Source organism: Pseudonaja textilis, chromosome 3, assembly GCF_049901715.1.
Source record: "Pseudonaja textilis isolate UNSWEBS1 chromosome 3, rPseTex1.2, whole genome shotgun sequence".
Lineage (NCBI taxonomy): Eukaryota > Metazoa > Chordata > Lepidosauria > Squamata > Elapidae > Pseudonaja > Pseudonaja textilis.
The window spans coordinates 171,889,523-171,906,809 of record NC_141992.1 but is presented as its reverse complement, the minus strand read 5'-3'; the positions used below and the strand labels follow the sequence as shown (position 1 = coordinate 171,906,809).

General features: G+C 34.0%; 1 protein-coding gene across 1 annotated transcript; it reads left to right on the top strand.

Annotated features, from left to right (window-relative positions):
• The first annotated feature begins 3 nt into the window (after nt 1-3).
• On the top strand, nt 4-15,454 carry RMDN1 (regulator of microtubule dynamics 1). The gene is made up of 10 exons (XM_026706017.2): nt 4-309; nt 1,658-1,775; nt 3,150-3,237; nt 3,844-4,003; nt 7,469-7,558; nt 8,995-9,050; nt 12,390-12,477; nt 12,911-12,941; nt 14,012-14,145; nt 15,292-15,454. Exons 1-10 carry the CDS (start codon nt 166-168, stop codon nt 15,328-15,330), a joined length of 948 nt encoding a protein of 315 aa, XP_026561802.1. The 5' UTR covers nt 4-165; the 3' UTR covers nt 15,331-15,454.
• The last annotated feature ends 1,833 nt before the right edge of the window (nt 15,455-17,287 follow it).

Sequence of the window (17,287 nt, the reverse complement as noted above, 5' to 3'; positions counted from 1 at the left end):
ATGGGGGGGGGGGGTTTCCGGTGAATTCCGGTAGATCAGAGACATGCGAAAAGGCTGTGGAGGCGTTGAACAGGCAGTTCCTGTTTCCGGAATATCAGAGGAAAGGGTGATGGGAGGGGGCGGAGCGGCGGGAAAAAATACAAATAACAAGGAAAGCTTTTTGTCATGGCGTTGGGGAAGGTGGCGGTGCGACCTTGGCTTCGAAGTTGCTCTTTCCTGGAGACCCGTTTCTTTTGCGAGGCTCCAAGAATAAAATCCGGCTGCAGCCGTCAGCTTTCTTCAGGCCATGGAGGAAAAAGGGGAGTCGAGGTATGACTGGGATAGGAGAAAATGATGGTCTTGGTCTGATTGAAAAGCATGGCTCTCTTAAATGTTCTTTGTAATTTGCCTTCGTCTTCTCCCCAGCGTGAATCATTCCACAGGTCTTCAAACTTGGCTAAGACTTGTGGAATTGAAGTCCTCAAGTTTGGGGACCCCTGGATTATTCCTGCATCTTTAAGCCTATGAAGATAAGCTGCTATACTCTTCTTCGAGTTTCCTAATTTGCTGAATAGGAAAAATTAGGACAATTGACCTATGGTTTTTCTTTGAGAAAAATGTGTGACGTTTTGGGAATGTCTGGAGATTCTCAATCCTCCAGGTCATGGTTGTCCCAAAGGTGCTTTTCAAGAGGCAACTGAACTTCCTAGTTTTCTTTGAAGACATTTGAGAGCTGAAGAAGCTTCCTGGATGACAAGCAAAACGTATTCAAAGAAAAACCAAAAAGTCCAGTTGCTTCTTGAAAAAGCAACTTTGGGCATTTGGGGAATGTTTGATTTACTGACAAAACAGATCATAAAGAGACATAAAATAGTTCTTACTGACGTGGTGCTTCCAAGTTGTTCTTAATGTCTGTGTTTTATTCTTGTAGTATTTTGCTCTTGGACAAATATCCCCTTCCCCTGAGAGAGAGAGAGAGAGAAAATAGTCCAAACAACATGGACGGTTTCATGGCTTTATCGTTGTCTTATGTCTTCAAGTCAGTTTTGACTCCTGGCAAGTGCCAGGCTAATCCTGCAGTTTTTCTTGATAACATTTCCAGAAGTGATTTCCCATTGCATCCTTCCTAGGACTGAGGGAGACATTAAGAGGGAAATGACTTGAAGTCAGTTGGTTTTGTGCCTAAGGCAGAACTATTAAACTAGTAAATTCAGATCACACTTTGACTAGCTTATATGTGTATGTGCTTGTACATACGTTCTCCAAGATGAGTGCAATAGAAAGAATTAGAATCCATATTCTAAAATCTCTTAGTGAGAAAACCTTAAACATTTTAAAGTATGTAATTAGAATGTCTGCTTAGCATTAAATACCTATTTTTCGTGCATACTAACAGGAAAACGTACACTGAAGCTTGAGGTTTTTAAATTTACAATATTTTGCTTCCTTGTAAACAAGATGCCCTGATAAAATGGTCACAACTGAGAGAGAACCAAAGGTAGCAGTGAATAATTTGAGGGGCAGAAATAGAGTTTATCAACAGATTGAACTCAGGAGTTGTGACGTACAATAGGTAGCTTTTGACATACTGAAAAATTCCACATTTAGCCACTTTGTGGTGCTTAGATAAAAATATTGTTATCAGATTTGTAAATAGCTCTGTTGATTTTTTTATTAGGTGTTTGAAAAATCCAAAATTTTCAGAAGAGGGTTTATATTTTCAGCATTGTCCTACCTCGGATACAACACTTATCTAGTAATCTCTCGGTCTGCTATGGTTCTTGCTGATGTGAAAAGTAAGTTTTTTAAAATAAAAATGTACAGTTGTCAAATCCAATCCTCCATCCCTAAAATGTAATCTGATTTTTTTTATTAGAGGAAAGATTAGGTATGGCTGCTTATAAGAGATACAGCTTGTTTTCACTCTGTGTTATTCATTTATAAATCACACAACTCACTAGAACTCTAGTGGCATACATATTATATAATACAATTATATAATACAAAACAAATGTGGTAACCAGGGAAATAACTTACCCAGTAGAAAGCACACACTCAGGTGACCCTAGTCTACCTAACCTAAGGCCTGGAGTTAAAACCAGGTCTTCAGTATCCAATAAAAGGATAGTAAGGTTAAAGTTATGTGATCCTATGGGAAATATAAAGTGGGAGAGGGTATTGGATGGTTCTGAGGCCTAGCACTGAGGTGACTCAATGTAGAAAAATCCATTTATTCAGCCTTGCAAATATTTAGATACTGATTTTGTTTTCTAAAATGAAAAAAGGGAATATCAGCCTGATATTTCATTCTTTCAATCAGTATGTTAAAACCCTGGTTTTAAAGGTTTAAGGAATCCATTTCACCTATCATACCCTATACAGAAGAGGATAGTTGGAAAATATTGGTTCCATCTTTAGGAGATCTTGGAAACTGCAAATAATGTTGCAGATTATAGTTTTGTATGTTTTCCTTGAGAGCTCTTAAACAACCTTGAAGCTCAGGAAATGTTATGTATTTAAAATAATCAAATAGAAGAACTTTACTTAGAAAAATATTGATGAAATTGAAGTTCTGCCATAAGATGATTATTGAGATGAAGATTGGCATGGGTATCTATTGTATAAAGAATTTGCTGCTAATGAATATAAAATGGATTTTACATATTTTATTTGTTTACAGAATTTATATTTTTATAAATACATATATAAAATCATATTTAACATATTAACATATCCTTTCTCTGGCTGACTTTGTTCTTTTATATATCATCTAATACTTATATGACCTATATCCTTTGGTTTATTTGTGCCAGTAAAACTGTTGACTTATGACTTGTCTAACTTATCTAAGAGCAGGTAAATTGGGAAAGATTAAACTAGATCAGTGTTTTATATTGTAATATATTCTTTGACACTGGCTGAAAAAGAGGGGTAGTTGTTGGAAACACTTTCTGTTAATAGACTCAGCCTAACAGTACCTTATAAAATTGTTGATAGAAAGAAAGAAATGTGTTTTGACTATCATGATACTACTTCTATTAAAACTCTTCTATTCCAGACTTATAATATTACTATGTCGGTATACAATTACATGAATTGTTTTGTTATTAAGTAATACCTGCTTCACAGATGGGCAGATTCATTGAATTCTTGTTTTATTATATCATAAGTTGATGAAATCGTACATCAAGCAGATTATCTCTATGAAAGTGGAGAAACCGAAAAGCTTTATCAGTTGCTGAGTGAACACAAAAACAGGTACACTATGATATTTCAGCATGGTCTAGTGGGCTGAAGTTGGCATAGACCACACAGTGATGATACAAAATCACTGGTACACGGAAGGGTTGAAATCAGTATTTTAGAATGTAGTGGACTTTTTGAGTCCCTTTACTCTCATTTAAAAAACAATTTTTTCTTCTAATTGATTTCAATGTAAAACACTCCAAATGAAATAATAACACATCAGTACATGACACTATAATAATAATTAGCAATAAAACAGTTTGAAGTTTTAAGATCAATTTTTTAAATGCATTTAGGAGATTGGGAATGTACGGTTCATAAAAACTCTGTCTGTTGGGTAAATTTGAATGTCCCCAAAGTTTAATTTCTGGAGATGTTTACTCTTGTAGAGTTCCTCTACTCTCACTAGATACAATTTGTTGCAAAATACTCAATTAAAATTATTATAGTCTCATGCAGTGATGTGTTGTTATTAAGCTGTCTTTATATTGTTTTATACAAAGTTCCTTCATAGAATTATTGTTTAGTAGTTAAAAGTATATTAAAAATGTCTTTACATTGATACCTTACTATGGTACATCATAATCAATATATCCTGTTATATATGTTAACATGTAGTGAAAATGCACAAGTATTGTGGCGTCTGGCACGAGCTTTACGAGACCTTGCTCAACTTAGTCATACTTCAGCAGAAAAAAAGAAGCAGCTGGCTTATGAAGCCCTTGGTTATGCAAAGAAGGCACTAGAGAAGGACAGCAATTGTTATTGTGTACACAAGGTCAGATAAACAAATAATTTATATTTTGTAGTGGCTCATTTCTGAGTTTAAGAATTTGAAAGGAAAATTACAACAATTCATATCTTAAATGACAAACTCATATTCAATTCATTTAATTAGTATACAGCAATTATAACTTCAAACCAGCCTACCAAATGAATTGAGACCACACAGATCCAGAAACTATAGCTGTAATAATATTTCTGTATTTCAATCATCAGCATTATTCCCTTTATATCTGCATATATTAATTTTGCCTTTCTCTCTTCCCTAACATATATAGCTATCCCTTTTCTTTTTTTTCATCAACTAAAGTCGTATATAATTTTCCTAATTTAGGGTATTCTAAATACTTCTTATCTTGTATTTTAATGTGTATTTCCTGGAGACATATTACATCTACTTTTTGTTTCTCTAATTTACCAGACTTTGCTTTCTTTTGGCCAGGGAATTTAGTCCATTGATATTTATTGAAATTAATTTGATTTCTTCTCCCATTCTTCTATTGTCTTTGTCTTCTTGTAGCTCTTGTGTCTCTTTGTGTTCTTGGTCTTAAGTCATCTTCTTCCTGTTGTTCTTTTTCTTCCTTCCTTTTTTCTTCGTGTTCTTCTTTTGGTTCCTGTTGTTGCTCTTCCTGGCTTACGGACTCTAATTCTTCTCTGCTGCTCTGTTCTTCTACTCCCACTAGTTTATCATATAGGTTTTGTGCTTTCTCAAGGTTGTCTACTTTGATTTGCTTCTCTTGTCACGACACTAGCATCTCTTCTGGTACTAACCATCTGAATAACATATTTCTTTTAGTCAGTAGTGTCGCCAAGAATCGTCCTTCCTCTGTTCTCTCACCCATCTCGGAATCTGTTTCAGGTTTATTATCTCTTTTACTTTGTACATCATCAGTTCATCCCTCGTTATTTTATATATTATGTCTTGCACTTTTTTTATCTCGAACCTTATATGCACTTCCCTCGATAATCTATGCCTTCTGGCATAATTCATATGCACTCTGAGCATCATCCAATTTGTTTAGAATTTCATGCTTATCTCTTTGCAGAGCCTCTGCTATTATTATCATCTCAAGATCCTCTTCTTTTGTCTCTTCTTTTGTTCTGAAATCTGAGGTAGAAGGCTGCATGGTCCATCTCCATATGGATGAGAGAATCTCCTAGATCTTTGTTTAACTCTACTATTTTCCGATCTCTTAGTTCAAGTTTCTTCTCAGTTTGTTCTGTTCTTGTTTCCACAGTTTTTATTGTTTGTTCATTTTTTTTCCATTGCCTGTTGAATTGAGCTCATTTTCTCATCTAATTAGTGTATATCACACTTCATTTAACTCATCTCTGTTTTCCCATGATTTTTGGACATCATTTCTTGTAGTTTGATTATTGTTTCCTGAATTACTAAGAGGTGGTTTGCATGTTTTGTGTGTTTGATGTTGTATTTTATTTTTCCGTTGTAAGCATTTCTTCAATTGATCTTTGGGTTGCTGGTAAAGCCATAGATATTGATGGTTTTTTTTTCCCCAGCCTTCAGGGTTGTTGTGGTTATACTCATCATTTCTTTTAGTATTTTGTTCTGTTCTCTCAAGATTCTAAATAAGTTATCCCAAATTAACATTCAATAATTTAAATATTTTTTTAAGTTGTAGATTATACTTAATTTAAATTTTCTTCACACCACTCTATATTTATGCTCAAACCAAATTTTCTAACTTTTCACTATTCAACTTATCTGTATTTCCCAATATTACTTCTTAATCACCTTACTCCTCTTCCAAAAGATCCAAATTCATTAGTAAGATATTCACTTATAATACACTTATACACTTATAGAGCAATCAATTAATTATCTATATTATTTCTTACTCTGTGTTAATTTATACTTATAAAAATTCACTCTATTATTTAACCCAAGAACCATATAAGACACAGTTATTATCCAGTCTAATGTCCAAATTCAACTAATATAATGGAGATTAATAATATGAAAAATATATAATAAATACCTAATAGAATCTACTACCTTAAACACTTATCTATCTATCTATCTATCTATCTATCTATCTATCTATTATTTTTTTTCAAAAAAAATCATCAACAGGTTAAACTTACTCTATTTCAGCTATTTGACAAATTCATTAATTCATTAAGATATTTCTATATTAATGTGTAAAATATGTAAAGAAATACTATAAATAAATCTTTTCAAATAGGTTAATCTCTTATTTGTACAACAATATGGTATAAAAATATTTCATTAAACACGTCAATTAATTCTCATTAATTGTCAGTTAAACCTTTACTGTACAGCACTGTTTGTTCTATTCTATGAAGACTCAGCAATTTCTGTTGCATCAGCCACTTCCATTTTTATTTCTTCTGCTCTTCTCTGTCTTTTATGCCACTGAGGGAGAAGCAAACAGTTCCTCAAGTTTCTTATACCTCCAAAAGCTAAGTTCTTCCTCACTCGAGTCAAAGTATCTTCAATATGTCCACTTAATCCTCTTATAAAAGTTTAAATGACTTGGACAAATCCTTCGCTTCCAAGCCTTGCTGTCACCGCCGCCGAATCACCGCCTGTTTACTGAGCTCACGCCTTTCGTTGCAGTAGGTGGTCGCCCTCCACCTCGCTGCTCCTGGGCTTCCCTATTTCACCACAGATCCCTCCGAAATTTGTGTGCCCTCTGAGGCGCCTCCCAATGTGAAAAATCGGTGATGAAGTACAGAGCCTGTTCTTCCTCCCCTCCCCTGCTGCAATGTCACCACCGGAAGTCTCCAGCTGCAATAATATTTCTATTGACTAAATCTCTTTAAAGTAGATACAGTATTGAAAATATTGCAACTAGCGATAAATACCAAGATATATTTAAAGGCAAACAATGCAGAAGTAGCTGCATGATCCCAAATAAAGATTAAGTTGCTTTAAAAGATGAAGATACATGTAACTTAGGTGTGTCTGCATGGTCTGGAGCACTCTTTTACTTTTAAAGCACAAATGTTGCATAGTGTAAGATAACTCCTAGAAGTGTACGTGAACTAAGTTATTGCCAGTTTTGAGTTCAAATTTTAATTTTAAAAGGCTAGAATGGCTTACACAGTTATAGCTAGTCATGTCCTGTTTGAGTATGAACCTGTCTAGACATTAACATAGAATTTTTAAATGTCTTTTTTCAGAGCCCTGTCTGAATGTAGGATGTGGGAAAGGTTCTTCACTCTTCCAAAATTATTCTCTCAGGACTTTTATGTAATCTCAGCTTGGTTTAAAACCTCCTTCAGCTTGACCTTGTAAGAAATTGTATACCATTAGTTTAGTTCTAACTTTAGTTCATTTTAGACAGTTAATCACCTAGCATTCCCTGTTGTCTGAAGAAAATCTTTGTGTAGTATGGTTAGAAATGTATTTATTGACAATACGATAATCCCCAAATATTTCATATTGCTAAATAATCTATTTTATTCTTTTTATTAGTGGTATGCAATATGCCTCAGTGATGTGGGAGATTATGAAGGAATAAAGAACAAAATCTCCAGTGCTTTTGTTATTAAGGAACATTTTCAGGTATTTAAAAGTATTAATTTTTGTATTAACCTTGTGTTCTCGCCATACAAATCTGAACATGAGGGAAGAGCAATTTATGATGAAGAGTAAATTAGAAATGGAAGTGTATTTAATTGTATTAGATATGAATCATTGAACTCTCATTGTTTTCATTAATAGAGAATGCTTAAAATATTTTAATAGATTTTGTCCAACATATACAAAAATACATTTTTGTAAGAAAAATATTACAAAAATTGTAACATTTTTGAAGCCTACATTGGATACATTTAAATATTAAGGAATAAAAGAAGGGTAATTTGTTGTCTCTGAAAAGTCATGGTCAGCATGAGTTTAGAATGAGAGTTCTTCATGTTTCAGAAGTCTTGCCATTCTTTTTTCAGAGGTGGTAATTTATGTTTGTTGCATGCTTCTTGAGGGACACAGTTCTAGTCCCAGGAACTTGAAGACTTTTGTACCTCTACCATGTTGGATTTTGCATTTTTATCTTTTTCAGTGTAGTTAATAAACTTTGTTTAAGGAGGTGTTGAAATAACAAACATAAACAGCAATTTAAACTTTTCTGTCATTATATGAAGGAGGAAATTAATATTTATTTAATTAACTTCTAAAATATAGATCAGAAAAGACAAACTAACTCATCTAAATTTATTTCAGTTTATTTGGCCATTTTTTTTCTTCTTTAATCCATGCTTTAAATGCTGGCTTGTGTTCTGTTCACTGTAGCATGGCCATATTACACAGTTTAAGAATTCACTATTTCTAATGGTCTTGACCTTTTCCTGCATTGTTAAAAAAACTTTTGTGGTCCATTTCTCTTAATGTACGTAATAGTTAAAGTAAACTCCAAGAGATAGGAAATTACCTATGTCTTTGTTAATAAGCTCCTCTGACGTGGATAAATAAGTTAGGTACAAAATGGAACAGTTTGTCTCAGTTTTAATCCTGGATGAAAATAATAAACCTTTTAGAAGATGCCTTTTAGAACTTTTAGAAGATGTACTTCTGGAGAATACACAAACTACCCTGAAATATTTGAATTAGGTTGTTGAAAGGTCAGGTATAAATCCTAGAGAGCACCTGTTGAGTGTTACGCATCCCTGATTATAATTTCTTCAGAGTTTTCTTTTTCCTTCAATTACATGTTTCAGGATATTTGTGTTTTTAAATATAGTTTTGTGAGCTTGAACAGAATAAGTTGGATGCTACCAGACTTAATGTTAGCTTTTAACCATCAGGATGTAAATCTGATCCATACAAGCCACAGACATGTGGACTAAATATGAAGGGTATTTCTCCCTAAACTATATGAAGTTCATTACTTTTTTCAGACAAAAAAATGCAATGATGTAATTTCATTGTTGCTAGGGATTAGCGGGAAGATAGGAGTTATGGAGGTAAATATTAAGCAATGATAAATGCTTTTTTTTTATCAGAAAGCAATTGATCTGAATCCAAAGGATGCTACTTCACTTCATCTTATGGGCATTTGGTAAGACAATCTTCCTAAACAAAATTATATTTGAAATGCCAATGTTTTTGCCTGACATGTGGAATGTAAAGTAATTGCATTATGCTTTTACGATTTAGCAATAAGTTTCTGAACAAATGAACTACCCTATCAGCATTGTCTTACATAACATTATATATAAATTTCAGCAATATATCTAGACTAGTTTTGTTTTAAAAACATTGTATTTGCATTTGATCTATCCTCATTTCCTTCTTATTAAAGACCAAACTTACCCCACTCCACTCTACTCTGTTAAGCATATTGATTTTAGTGGTTTCTCAGTTTCTCAATCATTATTTAGAAGATACGTCAAGGATAAATTTACTTTTTGTATATCTGATCCCTGAATAATTTAATTCAAGGATAAGCAACATATGGTTCTTTTGATATTTTATTGATTATGTGCTCTGAAATTAGTGACAACTCAACAACCAGATAGATTTTCTCCATGACAATCTCCCTCAATTGGCCCTTCAGTTCTTAACAGTACATTCATTCCCACTGTAACTTGGTCCATTGATCGTGCCTTCAGTGATTACTAAATTTCAACTTTTGTTTGCCCTAACTAACATGACAATCATAAGAGATCGGGGACTTGTATATGATACCATAGTATTTGAAGGATCACATATTTCCCCATTCCAGTTTTTGCTTAATGGTAAAGATTGCATTTATGATTCATTAATATTTACATTCCTGATCAACTATCATAAGTCTTGTCTCTCTAGGTAATTTATTGACTGATTTATATCTTAGGTGGCAACGTTTTGCTCAAACCTTTTTTTAAAAAAAGGCCTTTCTTTCCTATTGAGATTCTCCAAACTAGGTAACACCACATCTTAAAGATTTGCAAACACAGTGATGAATATTCTTGTCTTAAACAAAGAACCAAATAAGACACAATGACAGAGATACAGGCTTTGACTTGTTAGTCATATTATTAGCAGTTTCAGTATTGGCCAAGCCTTATCTGAGTAAATTGAAACTTTTATGTTACAGTTTCAACATTCTTTCATGAATGAATTTCCCCCAACTTCTCTAAGCATAGTCCTGTGCACTTCAAGTATTTTTCCCTAGACTTGCATTTGTTTTCAAAGCATTATTAGTAAGCAGATCTTAATTTATTTATTCAATTTCTATAGCTGCCCATCTCTATTCAATTGACTCCAGGAGGCAAATTACATCACAATAATTAAAACCATAAAAATAAAAATAGTTACAAATTATGTATTTGTTCCTCTTTGGCACTTTTCTTCAGCAATTCTTGAATGCTTTGATAAGTCTTATTCTAATCACACCCAGCAACCCATAAAATTTATTTAATTCTTTAATCCATCAACCAGCCACTGTTAATTTGGACAGAACAATGATTCGGTTTTCAGCTATTATTCAAATGGCTAGTCTGTTTTAGCCGTTGCTGTATGTTAACTGACAGTCTGATCTTTCATTGATCAGTTTCTTCTCTCTAATCTTGACATGTTGTCATGGAAGTTTCTAACACTCTATGCCACTGTGGAAGCTGCCCTTTTTCTTCTACTGAGAAGCTGAACTACGTCCTGTTCTTATAACTTACCAACCAAGCATAGATAGACCCAGAAGAGAATCTGTTTGACTTACTCTCCCTACTCTCAAAATCACTTCAGAATAAATATTTATATATTTCTCTGACTAGTCAAGTCATAATATGTTTGGGAATCAAAAACTACACTGCTGAAAAAAATGAACACAAAAATAAGACATCCTAGATCTGAATGAATGAAATATTCTTATTAAATACTTTGTTCATTACATAATTGAATGTGCTGACAACAAAATCACACAAAAATTATCAGTGGAAATCAAATTTAGCAACCCATGGAGGTCTGGATTTGGAGTTACACTCAAAATTAAAATGGAAAAAAACACAACAAGCTGATCCAACTTTGATGTAATGTCCTTAAAACAAGTCAAAATGAGGCTCAGTAGTGTATGTGGCCTCCACGTGCCTGTATGACCTCCCTACAACACCTGGGCATGCTCCTGATGAGGTGGTGGTCTTCTGAAGGATCTCCTCCCACACCTGGACTAAAGCATCCCCCAACTCCTGGACAGTCTGTGGTGCAACGTGGCATTGGATGGAGTGAGACATGATGTCCCAGATGTGCTCAGTTGGATTCAGGTCTGGGAAATGGGTGGGCCAGTCCATAGCATCAATGCCTTCGTCTTGCAGGAACTGCTGACACACTCCAGCCATATGAGGTGTAGCATTGTCGTGCATTAGGAGGAACCCAGGGTCAAAGGGTCTGAGGATCTCATCTCGGTACCTAATGGCAGTCAGGCTACCTCTGGCGAGCACATGGAGGGCTGTGCAGCCCCCCCAAAAAATGCCACCCCACACCACTACTGACCCACTGCCAAACCGGTCATGCTGGAGGATCTTGCATGCAGTAGAATGTTCTCCATGGCATCTCCAGATCCTGTCACGTCTGTCACATGTGCTCAGTGTGAACCATTTGAGCAGCCACATGCACATTTGTGGCCCGCTGGAGGTCATTTTGCAGGGCTCTGGCAGTGCTCCTCCTGTCTCTCCTTGCAGAAAGGCGGAGGTAGCAGTCCTGATGCTGGGTTGTTGCCCTCCTACAGCCTCCTCCACATCTCCTGATGTACTGGCCTGTCTCCTGGTAGCGCCTTCATGCTCTGGACACTACGCTGACAGACACAGCAAACCTTCTTGCCACAGCTCGCATTGATGTGCCATCCTGGATGAGCTGCACTACCTGAGCCACTTGTGTGGGTTGTAGACTCCGTCTCACGCTACCACTAGACTGAAAGCACCGCCAGCATTCAAAAGTGACCACACCATCAGCCAGAAAGCATAGGAACTGAGAAGTGGTCTGTGGTCACCACCTGCAGAACCACTCCTTTATTGGGGATGTCTTGCTAACTGCCTATGCTTTCCACCCTGTTGTCTATTCCATTTGCACAACAGCCTGTGAAATTGATTGTCAATCAGTGTTGCTACCTAAGTGGACAGTTTGATTTCACAGAAGTGTGATTGACTTGGAGTTACATTGTGTTGTTTAAGTGTTTCCTTTATTTTTTTGAGCAGTGTAGTTTTCGTAAAGAAAAAACTAGTCATTGAGGCCTTTCTACACTTTAGTGGCATTTAACTTATAGCCTTCTCTAGTTGTTCTTGACAGTTATTTGGAAGTATAATCGTTAGGCATGCATCTTTCTAGAGTTGGGTTAAAGTTAGATTTCACTGGCCTTCTCTAGTTATGTGATTTTAAATTTTGTGATCTTAGGAGACATAATTAATACATTTTCCATATGTTACAGGTGTTACACATTTGCTGATATGCCATGGTATCAGAGGAACATAGCCGCTATTTTATTCTCAGCACCACCCAGTTCTACCTATGAAGAAGTATGTCTCATTAGTATTTTTTATAGCTTTTTTGATATATTATCCATTAAAACATTGAAAAAAAGGAGATTGAAAGGTCAGTCTTTATAAGCTATGAGTCTAGAGTGTCAGGCACTATATTTTTGGATAAAGCTTGAGATTCTGAAAAATAAATATACCATTTACTAAATGATTACTTATTGATATCAATAATAATCAGCTATTTCATAAAATACATAAGATTAATTACATTTGTAAATAAATATATCCTCTTGAATATAAACTATAAAGTATATAGCATTCCCTTTTGTGTTTTCCCTTAGAAAACACAAGTTACATTGCAGTTATTGAAGTATTTTAATTTTTACTGGAAGGATTTGGATTACTTTAATTATTCTAATTATTCTATTAGAATAATTCTTATTATTCTAATCTTAATGCTAATGTCTTCTAGGCATTACAGTACTTTCAAAAGGCTGAAAATGGTAAGTTACGTGAGAAAGCATATTGCATGACAACTTAATTTTGAAATCAAAATTAAAATGTGCTAGATACTATATGAAAGTGTAAATTATTTATAGCAGAGTTCCCAGTTCCTGGCTTTGCGGAGGGGAATGATTCACACAAGTGGTTGGCAAGCATGCGTGAACACAGCTCCATTTCCACAAGCGACATGCATATACACCTGCCGCTCACACAAATGGAGCACGCTCATGCGGGGATGGCATGGGTGCCCTTACTAGTCAATTCCATGGCCCAGTTGCAAACCCTCCACAAACCCTTTACAAGTGGGCCATGGCCCACAGGCTGGGGACCCCTGATTCACAGAGTTATATGAAACAAGGATACGGATAAAGTTCTTAAAATTCCCTTTAGCTGTATCTAATGATGTCTACTGAGATATTAATGTAGAATGAAAAAATTAGCATCTCAAGTCATCAGAGAGATACCCTAATTATAAATTAGACAATCCATAGTGTTTCAGAATACTGAAACCGAGTACTGAATATGCAACCTTTAAATTGCACTATTTCATACATTATTTAATATTCTTTCAAAAGGGATGCTAAAGGAATTGTATGTTAAAACCAGCTTGAGAGCACGTTATGAGTTTATGTTAGAAGCATTTCTTCATTTATTAAAATGTTCCTATTGATCATGAGATTAAAATTAACACCACTTATTTATACATTGTGTTTCTCTGAAGAAAATGTGAAATGTTTTAGTCATAAACTGGCAGAAGAATTTGCATTATAAAAATGTATATTGAAGTGATTTTTATATTGAGGAACAGAAGGAAAGTAATTTCCATCTTAAATGCAATATAAATCAGATATATAGATTGAATACAGAATGTAAATCTAGGGGTAATGAAATAAAAATATTACAGTGCAGATAAATCCAAATATCGTATACCACCCAGCAAAAAGTACCCCATTATCTCTTTTCTATATATGTACTGAGATTATGCTTCACTTATTAAAATATTAGAACCAAATAATTTTTACATTATAAATTAAAAACCAGAAACTTTTTGTTTGTTTTTATTGTGTAGTTGAACCAAATTTCTATAGTAAAAACTTGCTGTTCTTGGGAAAGACATACATGAAATTAAATAATAAAAAGATGGCCCTTCTCTGGCTAACAAAAGCTAGAGATCGGCTACCACATACAGAGGAAGATAAGCAGGTAAGTTACTTCCACAGCCAGATACATATATAGATATAAAAAACACATTTTCAAGTATTCGTGTACTAGAACACATACTGAACGCACATCAGTGCTTTCTTTAGCCTCAAATTGTAACCTAAAACTGTGTTTCTTAATCTTGGTAATATATTGTTCTGCTTTCAGAACTAACCAGCCAACATATTTTCTGAGAGTAATCATCTCAGAGTCATTGTGAACTGAACAGCATCTAAATTTAATAAATTATTAATCTAAAGTAATCTTGGAAATGTATATTGAAATAAATTACAATTTTGTTATGAAATATTAGATGCTAACAGACTATCAAATGATCATAGAAATGTTCGATATGGCATAATATGAACATTGTTATTAAGCATTGTCAATGTTTTTCATGAAAACTAAGTTTAAAAATAGATGGTTGGAATAGAGGAATTTCTTGTAGATTTCTTTCTGTCCCCTTTTTTGGGGAAAAGGATTGAATGGGTTGAAAAGGATTTCATAAATTTTGATATGGTACTCTGGTTGGATTCCACTGTACTTTGTGAGAATTTTACCCGGAAGCTTGGCTTTAATTTATAGCAGCCCTGACATAAATTTAAGCTATGATTATTGACTCAGATTTGTAACTAAGCAGAAAATTGAAACCAACTCTCTCAGTGGAAGTTCAGAGCCCAATGTTTGTTTGTTTGTTTTGTATCTTTGGATACCAATGCAATAAAGAAAAACTCTTCATTGTTCACATTAAAAATAAATGCAGCACAAAACCCCACATGAAAATAAAAACAAGTTTGTTTGTTTTTTAAGATGGTACTATTAAATCAAACTGGGGAAGGCTCAGCAAAAAAGCCTGGCTTTTAAGAGCTGGTGTAAAATCAATAAAGAGAGCCAGCCTGATTTCCAGTGGGAGGGGATTTCACACTGCAGTTTCTATCTGATCTAATCCTGGAAATCAATGTCTGCGTAGAGTGGTAAACGTTTGGTGCCCTAAGCATTACTGAACTATCCAGTTTTTTCACCGTAGTCCTCTATTTTCTTAAAAAAATAATCAAAGGCAAATTAGCAGACCAGAGTGCATTAACATAACTATTTTTACATGATTTACATGCTGTGTCAAATGATATTTTTTCACTTCTATTGTTTCAGGTACAAAAAGAAGCTTTGGAATTACTAAATTCTATATGACACGATTACTCAAAATATATGATGAACTAAGAAAATAAACAAAGCTAAACTGTTATATTGTGGTTCAAATTTGTATATGAAGAAAAGAATTTTAGAGAAAAATAAATTCCAGATTTTACTGACATTTCCATCTACATCTATTAATTCATCTATATACAGTACATATACATGTCCAGAATGGAGAGAAAGAAAAATCAGGAAACAGCTATGAAATTTACAAGTATTCAGAAATAATAGCTTTTAATTTTAATTCCTACTTTTCTTGTTTAAACTGTTATTTCAATGATGTTCTGTCATGTTTGTGCCAATATACTGACTCTAAATCGTCTAGAGAGGGCTGCAAAGCACTATGAAGCGTTTATAAGTCTCAGTTTACTCTTACCATGTAAAGGTATTTTTCAGCACTATTAGTGCTCATCTTACATTTTGTCTTGCAACCAATATATGAATATTTTTTTAAACTTTTTGGTTTCTGGCAAGGTTTAATTGCTGGTTCCTTGGTGGCTTTCATATCTTAATTATATAGTTCCATAGAGGTATAATCTGTTTGCTTTTAAACAATACCCTTCTTTTGCAACAAGGTTCTTTTAAAATAAAAAGTACTTTTATATATAGAAAAGACACCAAAAACCCCATAAAATATAAATATGAAAGAAAAATTCAAAAAAATAGTCTTGAATCGCAACATTAAACCAATATAGATTGGTATCTTTTTTTATTAGATCAAGTCATAAGCAGAGAGCAAATCAGCTCAAGAATTTAAAACTAGGATGACTTATCCTTTTACTATAAATTTAAGATCATGCTTATACTTCAATATGAAGAATTCTAAATCATGGAAATAACTAAATAGTTTGTTTATTTTTTTATGAAAACCCCTTTGTAGATTTCGAATCGCCTAGTCCTGAGAATAAGACAAGAATTTTGGGTGCTGTTAATGTAGCTGCATCATTTTTTTCTAAAAAATTGAATATATTTTTTATAACAGAAGAGCTGACCTTATAACTAAAAAGCTGAAGGTTCTAAGCTCCTATCCCCAAAGCTTCTGTGCCTATATACTTAGCTCTGCTTTTTATATTGCATTTTGATAGTTACCACCTAGCTCTCATGAGCAATCTTCTCTCACACCTTTCTTAAATCTCAACATGTATATGAGAAAGAAAACCTTTTACCATATGTTGTTTTTCTTGGCAAATTATAAGAAAAAAAAGGACAGCATGGCCATATAGTGATTCGGAAAATAGCCTCTCTACTTTTCCTTTGCAGGAAGGTAAATCAGCAAAGGCAAATCTACGTCATAACTTATATAGAAATTGCTTTTGTTGAAAGAATTGGGAAAATGCCTTTTTACTTTTAAGCACGTACATGTAAAACTGCTAAAGAAATAAAAATATAGAACTGTTCAAATCACTAGCAGCATCTTACAAGACATTCCAGTAAATAAATATATATATATATAGAGAGAGAGAGAGATCGATCGATCTTTGGTTATTTGGGTTTTCTCCCGCGTAAGATTGGAAGTATCTAGGCAACGTTTCAATGAAGTCTCATTCATCATCTTCAGGCTTGTTTTCGGCTCTGTGCTTCTCAGAGTGGGAGAAAACTCGAATAACCAAAGATGCACATACTAATACCCTGAGAACCTCAGAAAACATATACATACATACATACATACATACATACATACATATATATATATATATATATATATATATATATATATATATATATATATATATATAATTATTCAGCTTTGTTCGGGTATTTTCCCATGTCATTATAGTTGTGCTTTTAAAGTTGTAGCAACGTTTCAGCAGAATCTCATCTGCCATCAGATGAGATTCTGCCGAAACGTTGCTACAACTTTAAAAGGTCAACTATAATGACGTGGGAAAATACCCGAACAAAGCTGAATACCATTCATGTAAGTACCCGCGAAAACTTACATATAAAGAGA

What these genes read in the sequence shown, in the direction of transcription:
- RMDN1 (XM_026706017.2), top strand. Translation starts at nt 166, where the DNA reads ATGGCGTTGGGGAAGGTGGCGGTGCGACCTTGGCTTCGAAGTTGCTCT. An exon ending in TTATTAAGGAACATTTTCAG is followed by an intron (nt 7,559 to 8,994) that starts GTATTTAAAAGT and finishes TTTTTTTATCAG; the next exon opens with AAAGCAATTGATCTGAATCC. An exon ending in CCAGTTCTACCTATGAAGAA is followed by an intron (nt 12,478 to 12,910) that starts GTATGTCTCATT and finishes AATGTCTTCTAG; the next exon opens with GCATTACAGTACTTTCAAAA.